General features: G+C 53.2%; 7 protein-coding genes across 7 annotated transcripts; 3 read left to right on the forward strand and 4 right to left on the reverse strand.

Annotated features, from left to right (window-relative positions):
- Nucleotides 1-1,071: 1,071 nt before the first annotated feature.
- On the forward strand, nucleotides 1,072-4,240 carry J4E92_007389 (uncharacterized protein; the record flags this gene model as incomplete). Its single annotated transcript, XM_051498752.1, has 4 exons — nucleotides 1,072-1,590; nucleotides 1,639-2,116; nucleotides 2,165-2,340; nucleotides 2,435-4,240. 4 exons carry the CDS (start codon nucleotides 1,072-1,074, stop codon nucleotides 4,238-4,240), a joined length of 2,979 nt encoding a protein of 992 aa, XP_051351026.1.
- Nucleotides 4,241-5,012: 772 nt separating this feature from the next.
- J4E92_007390 (uncharacterized protein) lies at nucleotides 5,013-6,668 on the forward strand (the record flags this gene model as incomplete). The annotated part of the gene is made up of 1 exon (XM_051498753.1): nucleotides 5,013-6,668. The coding sequence occupies one exon, from the start codon at nucleotides 5,013-5,015 to the stop codon at nucleotides 6,666-6,668; it is 1,656 nt and encodes a 551-aa protein (XP_051351027.1).
- A 261-nt stretch (nucleotides 6,669-6,929) lies between these two features.
- On the reverse strand, nucleotides 6,930-8,369 carry J4E92_007391 (uncharacterized protein; the record flags this gene model as incomplete). Its single annotated transcript, XM_051498754.1, has 1 exon — nucleotides 6,930-8,369. The coding sequence occupies one exon, from the start codon at nucleotides 8,367-8,369 to the stop codon at nucleotides 6,930-6,932; it is 1,440 nt and encodes a 479-aa protein (XP_051351028.1).
- Nucleotides 8,370-9,530: 1,161 nt separating this feature from the next.
- Nucleotides 9,531-11,468, reverse strand: J4E92_007392 (uncharacterized protein; the record flags this gene model as incomplete). Its single annotated transcript, XM_051498755.1, has 1 exon — nucleotides 9,531-11,468. One exon carries the CDS (start codon nucleotides 11,466-11,468, stop codon nucleotides 9,531-9,533), a length of 1,938 nt encoding a protein of 645 aa, XP_051351029.1.
- Nucleotides 11,469-11,940: 472 nt separating this feature from the next.
- J4E92_007393 (uncharacterized protein) lies at nucleotides 11,941-13,100 on the reverse strand (the record flags this gene model as incomplete). The annotated part of the gene is made up of 3 exons (XM_051498756.1): nucleotides 11,941-12,283; nucleotides 12,356-12,381; nucleotides 12,447-13,100. 3 exons carry the CDS (start codon nucleotides 13,098-13,100, stop codon nucleotides 11,941-11,943), a joined length of 1,023 nt encoding a protein of 340 aa, XP_051351030.1.
- Nucleotides 13,101-13,623: 523 nt separating this feature from the next.
- On the reverse strand, nucleotides 13,624-15,363 carry J4E92_007394 (uncharacterized protein; the record flags this gene model as incomplete). Its single annotated transcript, XM_051498757.1, has 4 exons — nucleotides 13,624-13,885; nucleotides 14,002-14,130; nucleotides 14,182-14,627; nucleotides 15,217-15,363. The coding sequence occupies 4 exons, from the start codon at nucleotides 15,361-15,363 to the stop codon at nucleotides 13,624-13,626; spliced, it is 984 nt and encodes a 327-aa protein (XP_051351031.1).
- Nucleotides 15,364-16,017: 654 nt separating this feature from the next.
- J4E92_007395 (uncharacterized protein) lies at nucleotides 16,018-16,987 on the forward strand (the record flags this gene model as incomplete). Its single annotated transcript, XM_051498758.1, has 2 exons — nucleotides 16,018-16,061; nucleotides 16,612-16,987. 2 exons carry the CDS (start codon nucleotides 16,018-16,020, stop codon nucleotides 16,985-16,987), a joined length of 420 nt encoding a protein of 139 aa, XP_051351032.1.
- Between the last annotated feature and the right edge of the window lie 853 nt (nucleotides 16,988-17,840).

The following is a 17,840-nucleotide window of genomic DNA, read 5'->3' on the forward strand; positions in this document are numbered from 1 at the left end:
CATAGCGACCATGTGTAAGGTCAGGTAGTCGCCGATACTGGGGACATTGGCCCCTGGACAACGGCTATGAGAACGTCATGAAGCGGTTGATAGAGGATACAGAGAACAGGCGGCGACGGCCGCACATACTACCTTTTCCCTACCATGTTGCCAATCTTGAGGCGCCGTGTACAGGATGAATAGCTGGCCATGTCAGAGCAGACGAAGGCTGACTTACGGAGTCCGTCCAAGGCTTATAGAGCCTTTCATGGGTACATGGAGGCCGTTACTGGAGGTTGACATGACCGGAAGCTGACATCTGGCTCTAGAGGGTTGTCGCGGATGGCGTCCGACATCCGTGCTCGACATTTCGGCCGCAATGTTCATTACGCTACAGTCAGCTAGCCCCCCATGATGAAGAGGCCCTGGCGATTGAGAAGTGACATCTTGGCTCCTCAAAACGGCAGTTTGAAGGTGAAAAGACGAGGCGCGGCGTTGTGAAGAAATGAAGTAGACATCTGCCGGAGGACGTGAGGTTTGGGAAATTAGTGGGCCAGATCGCAGCCAATGGGACGCGTCGGAAGCGCTGTCGCCCCGCCTCCCATTCTTTCTTCACGAGCTTTGCCACTTCGACTATGCTCAACCGATCGCAGCGCGTTTCCAAGCAACGACAGTCCAAGGGCGTCTGCTTGTGTGCTGAGCAAACAGTATGACAATGGATTCTGAAAATGCAGCTAAGGCATCTCATCGACCGATTGCTTCGGCCCGGAGGAAGGCGCCAGGCCGGGATACATTGCGACTAGCAGTTTTCCGAGCTGAACACGACAAACAGATGCAAACAACCCATCCTCGCGATACCAGTGCTTCTTCGAGATATTATCCGCTGTCGCGATCGTCGCCGCAGTTCTAATCCTTCGCGGTCGCCACAATCCTCACGATCGAGCATCTGGACCAGTCTGGAACGTTACACCCGGCGCGCCCCTCTGACAGCCTTAGCTCCCGCAGTGTATCACACCTCTGCAAAACACTCTGCGCGACCTCTGCTTTCAATGCTGGGCAGTAATCCAACATACAGATATCTCGATGCATCTCATGGGCGGCCAGCGCGTTGCCTTCTTCCCGAAGGCAGATGCGGCCGTCCTCGCATCGAGGCATGCTGCGCCGGCATCGTCCGAGCGCCCGACCACCACCGCGCCAATACTTGATCTTGAGAATGCCGACAAACCCCTTGAGCCATGGACTGCGGAACAAGTCACGTCGGTGTATCCCAGCGATGGCGACATCTGGACACCAGCACCAAAACCTGCCAAAACACTATGTCCACCTCAGTGCTCTTCGGATCGCTATCTCTTCCCAGTCTTGACCCGGAATGAGAGGCTGAGGCTGACATTGCTATACTACTATACTCGCGGAGCGCTTGAAGATGTAGAGTTGATGTCTCGCCTACAGGAAAAGGTTCATCTTGCGCATGAGACAGTAGGGTGGGAGTTTGTCATTGCCGGCCTTCTCAACCACAGCACTTATACTCGGATGGTCACAGTGAACCTTCCTCTCGCGATATTACCACGTCGCGAGAGTACCTGCGCGCACACCATCAACCAACCACCAGGCGTAAGTCGGCACTCCTCTTTATCACCAGACCACTACTGACAACTACAGACTGTCTTTGCGCTGCAGAATATGGCGGAAGATTGGCGCTTCGAGAAGTCACCGCATGTTGAGCAGGGTGGCTTGCGCGCGTATGCCGGTGTACCATTGAGATTTGATACTGAATTCGGGGAGCACGTGGCTTTCGGCTCCCTTTGTGTCGCTTCTAATTCCCCGCAAGAGCCTCTCTCGCCATCAGTACAGCAGGCTCTTGCCAGGCTTGCTGACTGGATTGTCACGGATATAGTGCACAGTGCAAGAGCTCGCCGTCAGAAGGAACGTAGGCGGATGCTGGAACTGCTCTCTCAAGCTCAGCAGCAATGCGACAACCACCACAATATGGAGGAAGTGATCCCTAGGATGCTCGAGGATGTCTATCTTAATACGCAGGTGAGCATTCATCAGACCACGGACAGCCACATAACCTTCGCTGGTGGTACGAGATTCCGCACGTCAGAGCTGGAGCAAGGTCTTTGGGAAGATACAGCTTGTGAGTCATTATGATAGATGCGAATGTGACATATGCTGACTTTCGCAGATTTCGACTACGCCATCGAGAACCTCAATCATTTGGACATGACTGCGCCTCGGCCTGTACGGGCTATCGCGGCACAGTGCACCAGTCAGCGTGCAGCGATGTTTCTTGTAGTAGCCAGTAACGACCTCAAGATGGTCTTTGACGACATAGATTCTTGGTTTGTGCATATGTGTGCGGTAAGCAATACTAGGCTGGTTTTGGGGGATTTTGCTGACACTTCGTGGCCTTTAGACAATACTATGTCGATATTGGCAAGGCCGCGCACTCCAGGAGGCGCTCAGCGCAAAGGAAACGTTTCTTCGCGGCATTACGCATCAGCTTCGAACTCCTATACATGGTATTCTTGGTTCTGTCGAGCTTCTCACTGAAGAGCTAAAAGCTCGAAACGTGGTCCCTTCAACAGCCGCCTCATCACCCACTGCCAGCCCGGACATTGAACAGCTGGACCCATACACCTACATTAAGACCATCAAGACTTCTGCAAGAGAGCTGATCTCAACGGTGAATAATCTCATCAAGTTGAATCAGTGGGCAGATATTGCACAGGCAGAACGCGTTCTCACCATGCATACCGTCTCTGAGATTGAAGATGCGTTGCTGAAGGAAACCCTGCTAGGACTATCGGACGATCTTTCTACGCGGCCATCTATCGTAATACAACACCATCTACCGCCGAGTTGCGATCTGCTTGCTATCGACAAGCGGGTGTTTTTGGACTGTATCCAGCCGCTTATGGTCAACGCCGCTCAAAATGCTGCTGGCGGTATGGTAGCAGTGACTATATCAATGGAGGAGGGCTGCCAGTCTCTCGTCGTTGACGTCGAACACAGTGGGCGTAAAACACCCAAAGGGAATTACGACCGCGTGTTTGACGTACACGAACAGATCGATCTTAGCGGTACTGAGTCTGCTCTTGGTTTGACGCTGGCGAGTAAAGCGGCGACACTGTTGGGTGGTGAGATTAAGATGGTCACTTCACCCTACGGTGCAGGCTCGCACATCAGAGCGACGTTCAACGAGCCCGTCTGCGCAAGCTCATTCCCTGCGTCCCGTACAGTGAAGGATAGATTCAGTGAGCTTCCACAAACCTTCCATCATCTCACGTCCAAGTCAGCAACGTCGTCTCTCGGCGACTACTTCACACAGTATCTTTCAAGCGCCGGTTGGACAGCGTCCAACACACCTAAGGGTGCTTTTGTAGTTGTCGACTACACACCCAATCTAGCGGAGCTCTACCGACACACGTCGAACATCGATGCTGACCAGGTCGCGATATGTCTTGTTCCAGAATGCGCATGCTTTCTCGACTTCCATACTGAACGTGTGCGACGGCAGGGTAATGTTGTATACGTTCAAGGTCCCTTTTTGTCGGAAACATTTGAACAAGCGTTGAAGCACGCGGATGCAATCTCGGCCGAATTCCGCGCCTCTGCTCTGGAGAAGGAGTCGCGTGCGACCGGTGGCATCGTTATCGAGCCACCCAGTCAAGCTTCTACACTCGACTCGAACGAGCGCCCACAGCTCCCATCTGAGCGAGGTTCAATATTCCCCGACAAGCTTCAGAATGAATTAGTCCAGTCGGTACGGACCTTGCGCATTGAAATTAAGCCTCCGGCTTCCACGAAGGAGACCTCAACATCGAGCAAACCCCTGACACTCCTTGTTGATGACAATGCTGTCAATCTTCGTCTATTGGAGATGTACTGCAGTCGTCGCGGCATCCCATTTCGAAGTGCGAAGGATGGCCAGCAGGCAGTCAACATCTTTTCCGAAGCTCTTATACCCAAGTACGACCCACTGCTACGACAAAATCTGCCTGTCCAACCAGTCGGACTTATCCTCATGGATCTCCAGATGCCGGTATGCGACGGTATCGATGCAACACGACAGATACGGCGATTGGAGAAGCAGCATGGGTATGAACGGAGTGTTTTGTTCATCGTCACTGGTCAGGATTCTTCAAACGATCGCAAGGCCGCAGACGATGCTGGCGCAGACGAGTTCCTGACCAAGCCTGTGGGACCCAAGGTTCTTGACCAGTGGGTAAAGAAGTGGTATCCCGATATCGAAATATGAATGGTTGACTATCTTCTCGCGCGCGGAAGAACCTTCGAGTTCCCATACTCATCATTCGAAGATCCCTGCATAGCACATTTACGAGCTGCCATACGTCAAAGCTGTGCCGACCGCTACATCGGCACCGGAAGTCACTCGCATAAGGAATCCACGCAGAATGATGCAGTAGTTTCCAGGGCCGCTACGGTCTAGACGTTGTATTGTCTGCGCATTGTCGAGCGCCTTGATACCACACACCGAAACGCTTGTCCAAAGTCATTCGTGTGGTCAGGAAGATCGATAGACACACAAGCTGGGTCAGCTTCGTGTCACGCAGCCTTTTGTCATCACAAGCTAGCGAGACGAAGAATAGCTGTTGATTGGAAGTGCCACCAGGCGATGACAGCTTTCGGGTCGCATTAGACGCCGACATGTACGCTTGCTATGACTTGATTGTAATTTGAAGGTTGACGCATGCAGCGTCCCAAGCATGATGCAATTGTGAGAGGAGGACTGTACGTATGTAGTAGATTGCGCGACGCATTTCGTCATCACCGATCAGGCCCGCTGACGCCAAGTGATTATGTCATCCATGTGTGAAACCAGATCACGTCGCGTATCTCCACGCCAGTGACGCCCATATAACTTACCTCAACCATTGTATATTCTGGTCCTTCCAAGAAGCCATCATTCATGCTGTCTCCAGGCTTGCCGTCGACAGTTTGACAACACTCAGTTGCATTGGCCCATCCGCCCGCAGTTTAGGCGCCAGCCTCCCCAACTCAATTCAAAGATGGCGCTATCATGGCTATCCTACTCATGCATAGCCATCCTTCTCGCAACCGTGTACATCAGAAAACGACTCAGTGTCCGCACATCCCAAATAGAACGCGATGCAGAAGCCGAGAAACCTGGCCGTCTCAGACTCGACGATGGCCTGACAGCATCCGGACGACAACTAAAAGCCAAGCTCGTCGCAGCCATTCCCCACATTGTCATCACGCCCGACAAGGCAACGGAATTCAAAGAGTCGATGAATGCGTATTGGGACCAGAAAGCGTGTGAGGTGCCGCCCGCATGTGTTGTGCGACCCCGCAATGTGTGGGAACTAGCGCAAGCGGTCAAGATTCTGAAACGCGAGTTCGATTTGAGGGTTGAGCGAGCAAAAGAAACCGGAGAAGAGGTGGAATCGATCTTTGCTGTTCGAGGGGGCGGTCATTCTGCTGTTGCCGGTGCGTCGAGCATTAAAGGTGGGGTTCTCATCGACTTGTCACTCTTTAAACAAGTCGTTCCTGCTGAAGATGGGCGAAGTGTTGTCATTAGCGCTGGCTGCAAGTGGATAGATGTGTACTCAGAACTCGAGAAAGAGGGTCTCGCAGTTGCTGGTGGGAGAAATTCTGCTGTTGGCGTGTCTGGGCTCACGCTCGGTGGAGGCCTCTCGTTCTTCTCGCCGCAATACGGGTTCGTGTGCAGCAACGTCCTTGAATACGAGGTCGTTTTAGCAGATGGAAAGATCGTAACTGCCTCGGAGTACGATAAACCTGATCTTTGGCGTGCACTCAAGGGCGGAGGGAACAACGTCGGCGTCGTGACAAGCTTCACGGTCCGTAGTTTCGCTGCAAAGGAAGTCTGGAGCGGCTTCATTTATCTCCTCCCATGGAAAGCCCCTGCTGTGCTCACAGCATTCCATGACACCGTCTCGAAAACACTGGCCGGTGAGCTAGACCAACGCTTCGACCCCTACGCCGCGGGCCCTCTGGCATGCTTCACATACCTCCAATCCGTTGGCATCCAGGCAATCTCTGTGCACCTCGTTCACACCGCGCCAGACACGAAAGAAAGGGGCTGGCCTGTATGTTGGCGTAGCTCTGGGTTCCATAAGATTGGGCGTGTGTGGAGTACGTTCAAGATTCGCAGTCTAGTTGGTGCGACAGATGAACTCAGTGTTTTGAACCCGCCGGGACGACGACAAGAGTTCGCTACTACGACGATCAAGAACGATAGGCTGACGCTGGAGGCGGCGCATAAAGCATATCGTGATGCGATACCGAAGATCAAGGAGCATGGTATCAAGGGCATGAACTGGACGCTTGTCCTTCAGCCATGTCTGCCTTCTTGGGCGCGGAAGGGCGATGCGAACCCGCTGGGCCTTGACGAAGGATCTGATGATCCGCTTGTGAATGTACAATTCACAGTGAACTGGGCGTTGGAACAGCATGATGAGGTAGTGAGGGCTATCACTAGAGAAGCGATCGAGCAGATTGATGCTTTTGCCACTGAGCATGGGACGAGTCATCGGTATCGCTATCTAAACTACTGCGCGGCGTGGCAAAAGCCATTCGAGAGCTATGGGGAGGAGAATTTAAGATTCTTGAAAGGTGTTAGTGGAGACGTCGATCCCGAGGGATTATTCCAGCGTGGTTGTAGAGGTGGTTTCAAGTTGGGGTAGTGCGATCATCTCGCCTTATCGTTTTGTATCATGGGAAGTGGACAGGTGGTTTAGAATAATATAGAAATATTACACGTGCTACAACGGCCGTCGAAAAGAATCATCATCTGTCATCAATCCTCGTATCCTCGTCAACGCCGTTCGCTCTAGGAACACTTCCTCTGAGCCGCCCATGCTACTACAACTCCGCATTACACATTTCTTCAACGCCGTGACACCCCTATTGCAACCAATATGTCGTTGCGTACTCAAGCAAATCAATTAGTCAAGGCCGGCGGCGATCGCGGCAAGCGCCCAGTCCATGAAACCGGCGTTGGTGTCAAGGATGTTGGTGTTGAACTCGGGCAGAGTGGGGTAGAAGTTGGTGCTGTATCCAAACTCCATGGTGAAGCCGTGGATCTTGTTCGCGCCAGACTTGGCGTATGTACGGCTAGCAGCGTAGTCGTCCGAAGCACCAGAGGTGGCGTAGAGGCCGACAGACTGCATGGATGTGTAGTCACGGCCACCAACTGCTCGCATCGCAGCCGCCGTCTTAGCAGCAACGTTCTTGATGTTTGTCGCATCAGCCGAGGGAATGTACTCCTTGTACGTGGAGTCGCCAAGACGACCTCTCTTTCCATCATACGCGCTGTTGAGGAAGTTCATGGTGGTGCTAGTGCTCTGGAGCTCATCATCGCCCCAGTTGTACAGGATGTCGCCAGTAGCGGAGTGGATGTCCATGAACCACCTGATCTTCGGGAATGAGTCGTAGACACTGACGTGGTTCTTGGTCTCGGGCTCCGATGCCGCAGCTGAACCGTAAAATGCCTCTGAGCTTGGCGAGGTGGAAGCAGGGGATGTGGAGGGGTCAAAGTACTTCTTGAAGTTCCAGAGGAAGTCAAAGTTGCGGTTGATGTCTACACCGACGGAGGCACCGCTAGTGCCGGACCGCGTGTTGCGGTTCTTGCGCCATAGTGATCCTGAAGACTGGTCGTATGCGACACCGTCTGGGTTGACGAGTGGGAAGAAGACGATACCGGCGGCAAGGACGCTCTTGACTTGAGCATTGGTGTATGTTTTGCTACCGTACTTCAGACCGCTTCCAGCCTTGTTCGCGGCGAGGAGATCTGAGATCCAGTAGATGAGCTGATCAGGGCCTCCGCGTTCGCGTGCGTGCATTCCAGCGGAGAGATAGAGGCGGTACTTGGACTTGTCTGTGCCGGCGCCAACGTATCCGGCGGTTTGCGTAGCGCCATTGAAGGTCTTGTATGGCAGAGTGACGGTGCTGATACCGTATCCGTTGACGAGTCCCTTGATGGCAGAGTTGATCTCGGTGGGATTCATGATGCTGCTCATGGTCGATCCCGTAGCCTTGGTGCCAAGACCAGACGGTGTGACTGAACCGCCCGACCAACGGTCGCCAGTGCCGATCGGTGCGGTAGCAGCCCTCTTGCTGAGGTCACGACGGTGTAGGCTGATCTCTGCATGGTTCTCGTACTCTTTGGACAGATACGCGATTTGGTCCTCGGTCAGCAGGGCGTGGAGCTCGAAATGGCCTTCTTTCGATGGCACCGCCTTGGGTCTGCAGCCAAGATCGTATGTGCCATTGTTGACGATGTCGAGAAAGTGTGCTGGAGAAGGTGCGTTGAAATGAACAGGCAGAAGGCTACCGAGTACGGTGGTGCTCTGGAGTATCAGAGCTGCGGCAAGAGCGTACTTCATCTTGAGTCTGCTTGGGGTGAAGAATATGGGGAACGTTAGAATGAAGTTGCCGATGCTCTACAGTATGTCGTGAAACAACGTTGTTTTTATACATTCCTTCCATTTTGGTGTAACGATCGACCTTCTCCTAATGGTCGGCAGGTGATACTCTAGCATAAACGTGTCGGAGGTGCCATGGTGTCGCCTGCCGCTGATTGGCCGACTTCGCGAATTACGCCGGGCGCTAACTTGATCTCCTTCTGCTTTCGTCCTGTCTCCGCTGAAACTCCAGATGCACCTGCCCGGGAGGATCAAGTAGATCCAGAGATGCATGGGCAATGAGAGGACCTGCCCTGGGTGATGTGCAGCACTAGATAAGATAGATTAACTGGCCCTGAAAAGCAAGCCCTTTGGGGCAAAGTTTAAAGCTGGCTGGCCGGACGCTATCGTGAAGCGGTGATTTCCATCTGGGCATTCCAGGGGAAGCAGGTGCCAGGACAAGACGGCTTCACCGAGCATACGTGCTGGCCATAGGAGTGACGCTATGTGGTTATACTGGGTTGCGCCATACTGGGTGGCGTCGGTAATCGACGGGTGTGCGCTCTTACAAAGCATCCACGAGATATCGCGCCATCGTTGGGGTCCAAAAACTGATCGCTGAGAAAGGTTGCAAGTCACAAACGTGCGACTTGCGGATACTCAAGCCTCGGTGGTGGCAGGCGAAAGATGCGGGTACCCGCCGCCAAGAGGGCCACGTGCCTGAGCCTAAGCAAGGGCAAATTGTCCGGCCGCTAGGTACGTCACCGTCACGCCAAACAGCTCAACATGCTACATGCGACACACGACATGCGTGACAGACTCTCCCATCTGCAGATATCAGTCGATTGATGAAGAACGCTGTACGACACGCCTGTGGCCCTGGTATGCTTTTTCCGCGTGTTGGCAAAAAGCAGCTCCGCCGGGGACAATCACACTTTCGCCACCCTATCATGCTTCCCCACGCCACTCATACGTCCATTTGTCACAGATCAGACCACACCAATCATAGGAGTAACCGAATGGCGGTGATCAAGCAACTATGCGACTTCAATACGCACGCAATCAACACGCGACTCGGGAGGATTAACTGACGCGAAACCGCCCATCAATTCAGCTATATCTAGGTAGCTAATTATATCCTTTCTAGGTACCGTTGGCCGGCTGGTGATACTCCACGCCGTCGATCGTCGTGGTCAACGTTCCGTTTGCTTCGAGTATGTTCTTCATCACATCGATCCTCAAATGAAACCCATCCGGGCTAGTCTTCTTGCTTCCAGTCGCAGATCCCGTCTGCGAGATGTCAGAGTACCAATCAAGCTTCTGGTCCCACACATTCGGAGTCGAAACCGTCAGCTCAACGTCCTCCCAGCCGTTGATGATGTGCTCGCCATCATTGCAGAAGTTGGTGTAGTTGGCAGCGACACGCTTGATGGAGTCTCCTTGTGGATGTGCCGTGTCTCCGATGAGCTCCACTTTCGCAAAGCCAGAGATGCTTCCATGGAGTGTATAGTTGCCTGGCTTCAGTGTAGGTTGCGAAGGAATCTTGGCTCCTGGTGGGAACGGCGTCGCCCACGGTATGCGACCAGGCACCTTGTAAACTGTGGCTGCACGCGTAGGCTTGCGATCGGTCATTTGGGCGAGCATGACACGATACTCACGCCCACCTGGGGCAGTGGAAGCTGGACACTGCAGCGGATTGATGCCACCACAGGCTGGCGAAGTCACAATGGCCTGCCAGTACACAATACGCGTGCTGTCCAAAGAGAAAGCCGGGTCCGCTCGGCCGTTCCAGTTCGGATCGTCAAAGCCTCCTTCGCTACCATCGCCTTCTCCGTTGACCTGCTGCCCGTAGTACGACTCACGATCCCCATAACGATCTATTAAGATTGGTTGGAAGAAGCGACGTGGGCCATTGTTGCGTGTAGATGCGGCTACAGCAACGGCAACGATGTCGATAAGAGGCGGAATACCTCGCATACCCGACATCCAAATCTGGCGCTTGCTAGCACGCGTATCCTGAGTGACGAACCACTGGTTATCGGCAGAGAAAGCAATAGGATCAGCGTAATCAGGGTGACTGGTCAGGCGGCGAACAATCCCAGTCTCGATGTGAACCGCATACAGATCGATATTTGTCGACTCGGTCGGCGCACCAATGTAGAGTATCTCGTCGCCGGAACCACTGAAACCCCGCAGTTCGCCAATTGTGATTGAGTCGGGGTGAAGCTTCAACTCTTCGCCATCAGCCGTTATGAAAGCTCGGCGTTCTGGATCCACGAGGAGGTCGACATCGACCAGGTCATAGCGAGGCGCACCAGGGCCCGACCCTGAGGGTCTCGCATTGAACTCCAGACGCCCGAAGTAGGAATACTGCCCAGCATCGTTGGTGAACGAACTCCAACCAATATGGACGTCATCGGGGTGCATACGCAGCTCACGCGGACTGCCGTCCGACCAGTGAATCGGATAGATGTGAACATTGTCAGGCGTACATTCATCGCTAGCCAACTGCTTCCCGTTGCAGTCAAGGATGTTGTGGCCCCAGATTGCTTTGTCGCCGCTTCTGAAGACATGAGGATAGTCTCGTTGTGGATCCAGTTCTCTTGCGTTCTCAGCCAGTACCCCACACGTTAGGCACTTCCACGCATCGCCATTGCTGAAGTTTGAGCTATCAGTCTTGATCAGGATTAGCTGGACTCCATCGTAGATGCTCGCCGGGTCTGGAGCCGCGGGAGCTCCAACAAAGGTCACTGTGACGATGACGTTCCGGCCGTCCGGAGTGAAGTCTCCCGCTTGAAACTTCTCGGTAAGCTCTCTCGCGATGCACCCGGTTTGATTAGGACATGCGCCAGGGTCTTGGCTTGGAGAAACTGGAGGTAAAGGTAGTTCGACGATATCAATTTTTTCTGGCTTTGGAAGCTTCGGAATGTGTAGCGAGGTGTTGAGAACAGCTTGTTGGTTGTTGTTCCTGGCTGCAAGGTCGTGATTGCTTTGATACGACGGGGGCAGGCTTGCGCCGAGGGCAGCTGCACCTGTGTATAAGTGCAGCAATGCCATACTGTAAGCAGTAGTCTTGGCCATGGTAACGGCTCGGGTAGATTGAAAGCATAATGGTGGGTCTTGCAGCAGTTGTTTTATAGATGATGCCGAGTGAAGCTTGCGGTAACGCACCTCAATACGCCGGATACGCGATACGCGTACTGTGAGCTTTGACCCCGCCACCTTTCTATAGGCCGCGCGTGCCCAGGTGGCCTCCGACCGGAACACCACGCCATGCAGCAACGAATCTGAAGAGGTGCTCGGGAGTCTACACTCACACAAAGCAAAGAATTCTAGGTTGTTCTAAGGCGATGTAGCCCTCTGGGTTATCCGCGTAGAGCTGCGCAGAACTGCGCAGAACGAGGCCGACGCGACTGAGCACGCAAAGTAATCTGCCTGGACCTCATGTTCGCGAGCGCGGCAACCTCTGTAAATCCGGCCATGGGGAGGATCGAGGTGTTGTAGTAGATTCGCTCCTGGGATCCAAAGCACAACATCCTTTCCCCTCGTCATCCTAGTTGGACGCAAAGATACCGACATCCCTAGGAGACTTGTATGGCTTGAGCTTCAAATCATCGTCCGTACCAGCTTCCGGTCGCAGTACTCTTGCATCCAAGAACTGGACTATGAACTTGTCAACTTCGCAGTCGCGCATGGTCTTCAGATTAGGCTCATGCTCTCGGTAGTGCTCCAAATATGCCGCTGCGTATGCGACCGTAGCGCTGTTTGCTTTGGGGGTAAGCTTCCGTAAAGACGCCAGCTTAGCTGCCCAAAGCTCACTGGCGTCGACCCGATCCTGCCAGATACTCCAGGACTGGTTGGTAGCTGCGGTGTCGTGTTCCGGCAAAAGCTGCTTCCTGTATCCGATAGCGATGTCTCTAACTGCATGGTTCAATAAGAACCATTCAAACTCCGTCTTGTTCAGCTACTTTGTCTTGTACAGGGTCAATACGCCCTATTACAAAAAGCGTTTAGCACAATTTGGAAGATTGACGTAGAGAGGAAAGTCGGAGAGCTCACCCTGACATCGCGCCATCGAATCTTGGCTTCCTTCTCAGCTGCAAAGACTGTCGCGTTCGGCAGCCATACTATGTCTGGCTGGCGAACTAGCATCCCCGTGTACGTCCGATATAGCGGCTTCTGATCCTTGGACCATGAAGCGTACACGGGCTTTCGAATGTCAGGTCCTCCAGCTGCCTTCTCAGTCTTGGTGTGCTTCTTGGTGAGGTTGCCCACGTGGATGCCAGTCAGTGCAATCCGACGAAGCTTCTGCTCCAGCTTATGGAGCGGTTTCATAGTGTCATCGTTCTCGTCTTTTGCCTCTTGCTCGGCAATTAGCCCTTCCCACAAGTTACGGGTTTTGGGATCCCGCAGTATGGTGTCCATTGTTGAGCCTCGCGACGTGTAAGAGAAATTTCCCGCGTCGTATGAAGCTACAGCTTCCCAAACATCCTCGAGTCGCGCGATGTGACCGTCTAGTAAGGTATAGAATTTCTCTCTCTGCTTGGCTTTCCTGCTAGTGGGGTCTTCATACCTATCCCAGAACTGTCTGGCGTGCGTGATGGCGGCTATGGCGGATCTGACATCGTCATCGGGAATGCCGTCTCCATGGGGCCAGTCTTCGTCCTCAGCTGGAGGGGCTGGGGGCCCAGGGCGCTCGTATATTTCTACCATCGTTGGGAGTCTGGGTGCGGAAGGATGGAAGAAAGAGTGAAGGTGCTGAAGGTCCAGCGTTGGTCGATATGCCCGCAAACCCAATCGGGGTAAAGGACGTGCACGCGCCCTGTTGGGATAGTCCACGCTAGCTCGGGGTCACCAGAACCCGCCCGGGCGCAGCAATTGCAGTGATCATTTGGACTGGGCGGCACCAACCTCGAGTGCTGCAGGAGATGGTCCATCGATCCGGGCGCCCAGTCATAAGAAAGCCGCGATGGGCCTCAATACTATCGCGGCAAGCAATTCGTTGGGATATGGAAACAGTGTCTGCGCAGTAGGCATGAGCTGTCATGTTGAAAGACGTATCACGTTACAAGCACAAAAGTAGGATACTCATCATGATACTGATTTAGCTATGGACGCAAGAGAAAACACAGTCATTAGCTGCAATGACCGAGCCGAGGAAGACACCAGAGCTACAGCTGCAGACGTGAAGAGAAGTAGCTTGTTTGGACTGAGAGTGTGAGCGGAATTCATCATGTTATGTAGGGGAGAAACTTACAGCGTGAGACCAGAAGTGGTCGAAGTACACCTTGGAAGGATGCTCTGTCTTGAGCTCGGCAGGTGCAGCTAGCCGATATGGCATTCCCGCCTTGTTGTTGTCCTTGAAGCGACCTGGCAAGTTCGCAGCTTTGCCGTCGGTCTTGCGCACAAGCTCCCAAAGCTGAGCAGCTCGCTCCCGTAGTTTAAGCTTGATGTCTTCCGAAGGGGGGAGGAGAGCAGGACCACAGCTTCGTGGAAAGCTTCGGCACGTGTAAGCTTGTCGGAGAGTGGCGCGGGAAGCCGAGAGGTCGTGGCAGAAGCAGCTGAGCTTGGTTCTCCAACAAGCCGCCGAAGCGGTTGCAGCTTGTTATCCCACTTGGCTCCGCGGAGGAAGCCCTGCCAGAAGTAAGGTCGTCGGTGACCTGCAGCGACTTCTTGCGCAGCCTGGGAGATGGCGGCAGCCTCGATCGAAAGGCCAAGCTTGGCCTGGAGCTCGCCGCGCATTCTGTAAGACGAAGTAAGTACAAGTGTCAAGTACGATACGACAGAGACTTACCTCTCTTGCGCACACGCGCTACTAAGCGCAGCACGTCGACTTGCCGAAAGCTCCACATGCCCCTCGGCAGCTTCCTTGAATCTAAGCTTTGCCTCCCTCTCCAACTCCAGCTCAAGAGTTAGCTGCTCGACCTGGGGATGCAGAGCTCGGTTCTTCTCAAGCTGAAGAACTGTCTCGTGGAGCTCGAACAAAAACTCAGCTTGAGCTTCCTGATACCGCTTGAGAAATGCGGCATGTGTTCGCTGTAAGCTCGCGAACTCGGCCTGATCCTTGTCCTTGATGTCGAGGAGCTTCGTGACCAGAGGCGCAGCTCGCTCATCCGTTTCCAAGAAGAAGGAAAGCTGTTCTTCATTCATGTCGCGGATCAGCTCGATCAGCTCAAAGGTGTCGAGCCTGACTGGGACGCCGCATTGGGGTCTCGTACCCCGGAATATATCGGGCACACTCTACGTAGCTTGGGAAGCAGCTAGTGTACTCCGGAGGCCGAATTTCACAAACTCGCTTCAGATAGGAAGTTAAAGCTGGGTTGTATCGCCCCATGGCGGCGAATTGAAGCTCGGTAGGGTGGATGTGCGAAAGGTCGCACATATGTCCTATCGTGTGTTAACACATGATACGGAAATGACTATCTAGAAGGACTTACCTCGAACACAACCACGTGCGCTTCGGAAGAAGCTATAGCAAAGCTTGAGCTTTGCATTTCCCAAAGGTCCAAGGGCTTGAAAAGCTTCCCATATTTTCCTGCGTGAAGCCTTTCTTCGCCGTAAGTGAAGTACTAGAGCTTCGCGAGAAGCTTCTCGCTGAGTGACAGCTATCGTTTGATGAGGAGAAGCTATTGGCGTAGGAGCCATTGATGGCGTAGCTCCAGTAGCTGAAGCAGGCCTATGGTCGAGCTTGAGGTGACCGCCGGCAACAAGCGCCTCAGTGTAATCTCCAAAGAACATCTCCGCAGCTGCGCAATGTTGATATTCCCAGGCGTGGAACTAGTTGTAGTCGTTAGCATGTCGTGAGTTCAGGTAGATCACACAAGCTTACGTTCAGATCGGTAGCGTGATCCACGATCAGCTTCAGAAGTCGCCTTGGAGATGGAGGTTTGACCGTGAACGGCAGTCCAGCTAGCAGCTCTTCGTCGAGCTGTGCAGCTGCATTGTCGACCAACTTCTGTAGACGTGGGAAGGCCATTGTGGGAATTCGAAGCGGGTTTGAGAAAGACGAGAGATTTTCGGGAATTGTGTCGTGTGGGTGATTAAGTGAGAGACTGGCGAAGAGATTTCGTGAACAACAACAACAATGCCAAGACATGCAAACGGCAGTCACGTTGACCCACCATTACTCATCACCATACCACTAGCAATCATTTCAAAGATGCTTGCAAAAGGGGATAGCACATTGTATCCTCCTGGCCCCGCTAGTATGCTCGCGCCTCCCAGAAGTGACTGCGTCGTATCCCTCACGGCTCTTTCACTTCCACTGGCCAGCACTCGGGGCAACGAATTGTCAGATGATGGAGGTTGATCTCTTATTCCAAGGCTTGAAGACCCTGGAGAGAGTGACATCGTGTCAGGGCTCTATGATGCAGCAAACGCACCTGCGTACCGGCGCCCGTGTAAGTCAGGATGCCGTACCTAGCTGTTTAGTTGTAATGTTGACTGGAATGTACCCAGGCAGGCAATAGCTGGAACTGACAAATTACCGCTCATAACAGAAGGGTCTACACATTTAGAATTTAAGAAGCTGTGCGCATGCGTTTTTTCCGGTGCTGGCGCTGATGGCAAGCTCGCTTTCAAAAGCCTTCTGCCTCTGGGTCCATCTGGGGATGTAGTCATAAATCGCCTTATGACTGTGAGCTACGGAACCATCATATCCTATTTAGTGAAACGGTACGTCTCTTTACTCTGTTTTCAGGATTTGCTTGAGTGGCTTTGTGTGGTGATGTTGGCCGTGACTCAGAAGAGCAACGAGGCGAACCGCTGTTTTGGGTGGCGCTGCGCCCTTTTGCTGACTCCGACGTCGAAACAGTACCTTTAATGTTCGAGGCGTAGTCTTCGCGCACCAATAATAACCCTCCGTCGAGAGCGCATCTGAGCTCGTCTGAAGCTGCGGTACCGTGAGCGGTCGGCTGTTCAGATAATAGGTCGTCATCGCAGAGTGCGCGTTATGATCGCATACATGGATCGCAATCCAATATAGTCTTAGAATGACAAGCGCATTCTAAGACTCACAGGAGCTGGTGTTCCTCCGCACGCACATATAAAGTGACTCGTCCCGTCCAACGTTGCATAACGAATCTACTACCTGGACGAGAGACCCTGTTCAACACCAACACAAAGACTTCGCTTCTCCGACAAGAGCAACAAGACGATCCAAAGGTCACAAGAAGTTGCTACGGTTGTCAAATTTTTCTCTCAACACCACTCATCGACCCACAAGCTACCGCGTCATCTCAATGTCTACCACCACCAACAAGGCCGAACAAGCCGTCTCTTACGCCGCCTTGATCCTCGCCGACGAAGGCATCCCCATCACCCCCGAGAAGCTGCAAGCACTACTCAAAGCCGCTGGCATCGAGGACGTCGAGCCTATCTGGACCACGCTCTTCAGCAAGGCTTTCGACGACAAGAACGTCAAGGACATCATCCTCACCGCGACCACGGCCACACCAACCGGTCGCGGTGACGCTTCTGATATCAAGGACGATGGAAAGACAACTGGAGAAGAAGGAGACGACAAGAAGGACGGAGAGGAGGGTATCGATATCGACGCGGACTCTGATGACGGCTCTGCATTTGGGGATTTGTTCGGCTAGAGAGACATCGGAGATGGGAAGAAGGATACAGAGGGAAAGGAGCGGTCAACACCGTCTTTCGGGATGGATCGAGAGGAGTGCGAGAGTTTTGAGATGCTACGTTAGTTGCGCAACGAACAAGGGGATCTTTCTCTCGCAAAATCTGCTACCTGCTTCATGTGCATCTGACTAGCCCTGGGGCGCGCAGCGTAAGATGCTGTTCGGCTTGATCAGTAATGTTCAAAATGAGTTGAATGCGGCCTGCTGACACTCCAATGGCTTAACGCCGCAACCTGCATACATGCTTCCGTCCTGGTCTTGAAGCACTGCGACTGTAAAGCTGTGGATTAATCATGGCGTATCAAGAATCTGCGGACGTGGCGCTTTACTTGGCCAACATAGCTGGTTGCTGTGAGGAGATCTGCTGAGCTTCGAGTTTGAGGGTGAAGATGCGCGCTTCCTTCGCGAAATCGGCAATGCGCTCAGACCTGCCGCTGATCATAGATCGAACTGATTCAAATACCCTAATGCCAGGACACCGGAACGAGTAGTAAGCATTCAACTTGAAAGCACTTCGCAACAACAAGGAAGAATGTTTGGTATATGGACGTCAAGCGACCTGTGCAAATCGTATGTTTTTCGTAAGAGATGCGAGTAAGTTGTGTGTCTGAACATTCATCCTAGGCCGTGCTGCAGTGCGATGTGATGTGGTTCTAGAGTCCCCGAGCTACGACCGACCGAATATTAAGCTTTTGATTGCGACAACCCGCGACCCCTGCTCGATCTGCAGCCATCTGAATCGAAACCCACGCCCAAGGATTTGGTGAGAACTCTCACCCCGCAAGAGTTTGCTGACAGTCAGCTCGGGCCCGTA

This window comes from Alternaria infectoria (assembly GCF_024043175.1).
Source record: "Alternaria infectoria strain BMP 0036 chromosome Unknown scaffold_12, whole genome shotgun sequence".
NCBI lineage: Eukaryota > Fungi > Ascomycota > Dothideomycetes > Pleosporales > Pleosporaceae > Alternaria > Alternaria infectoria.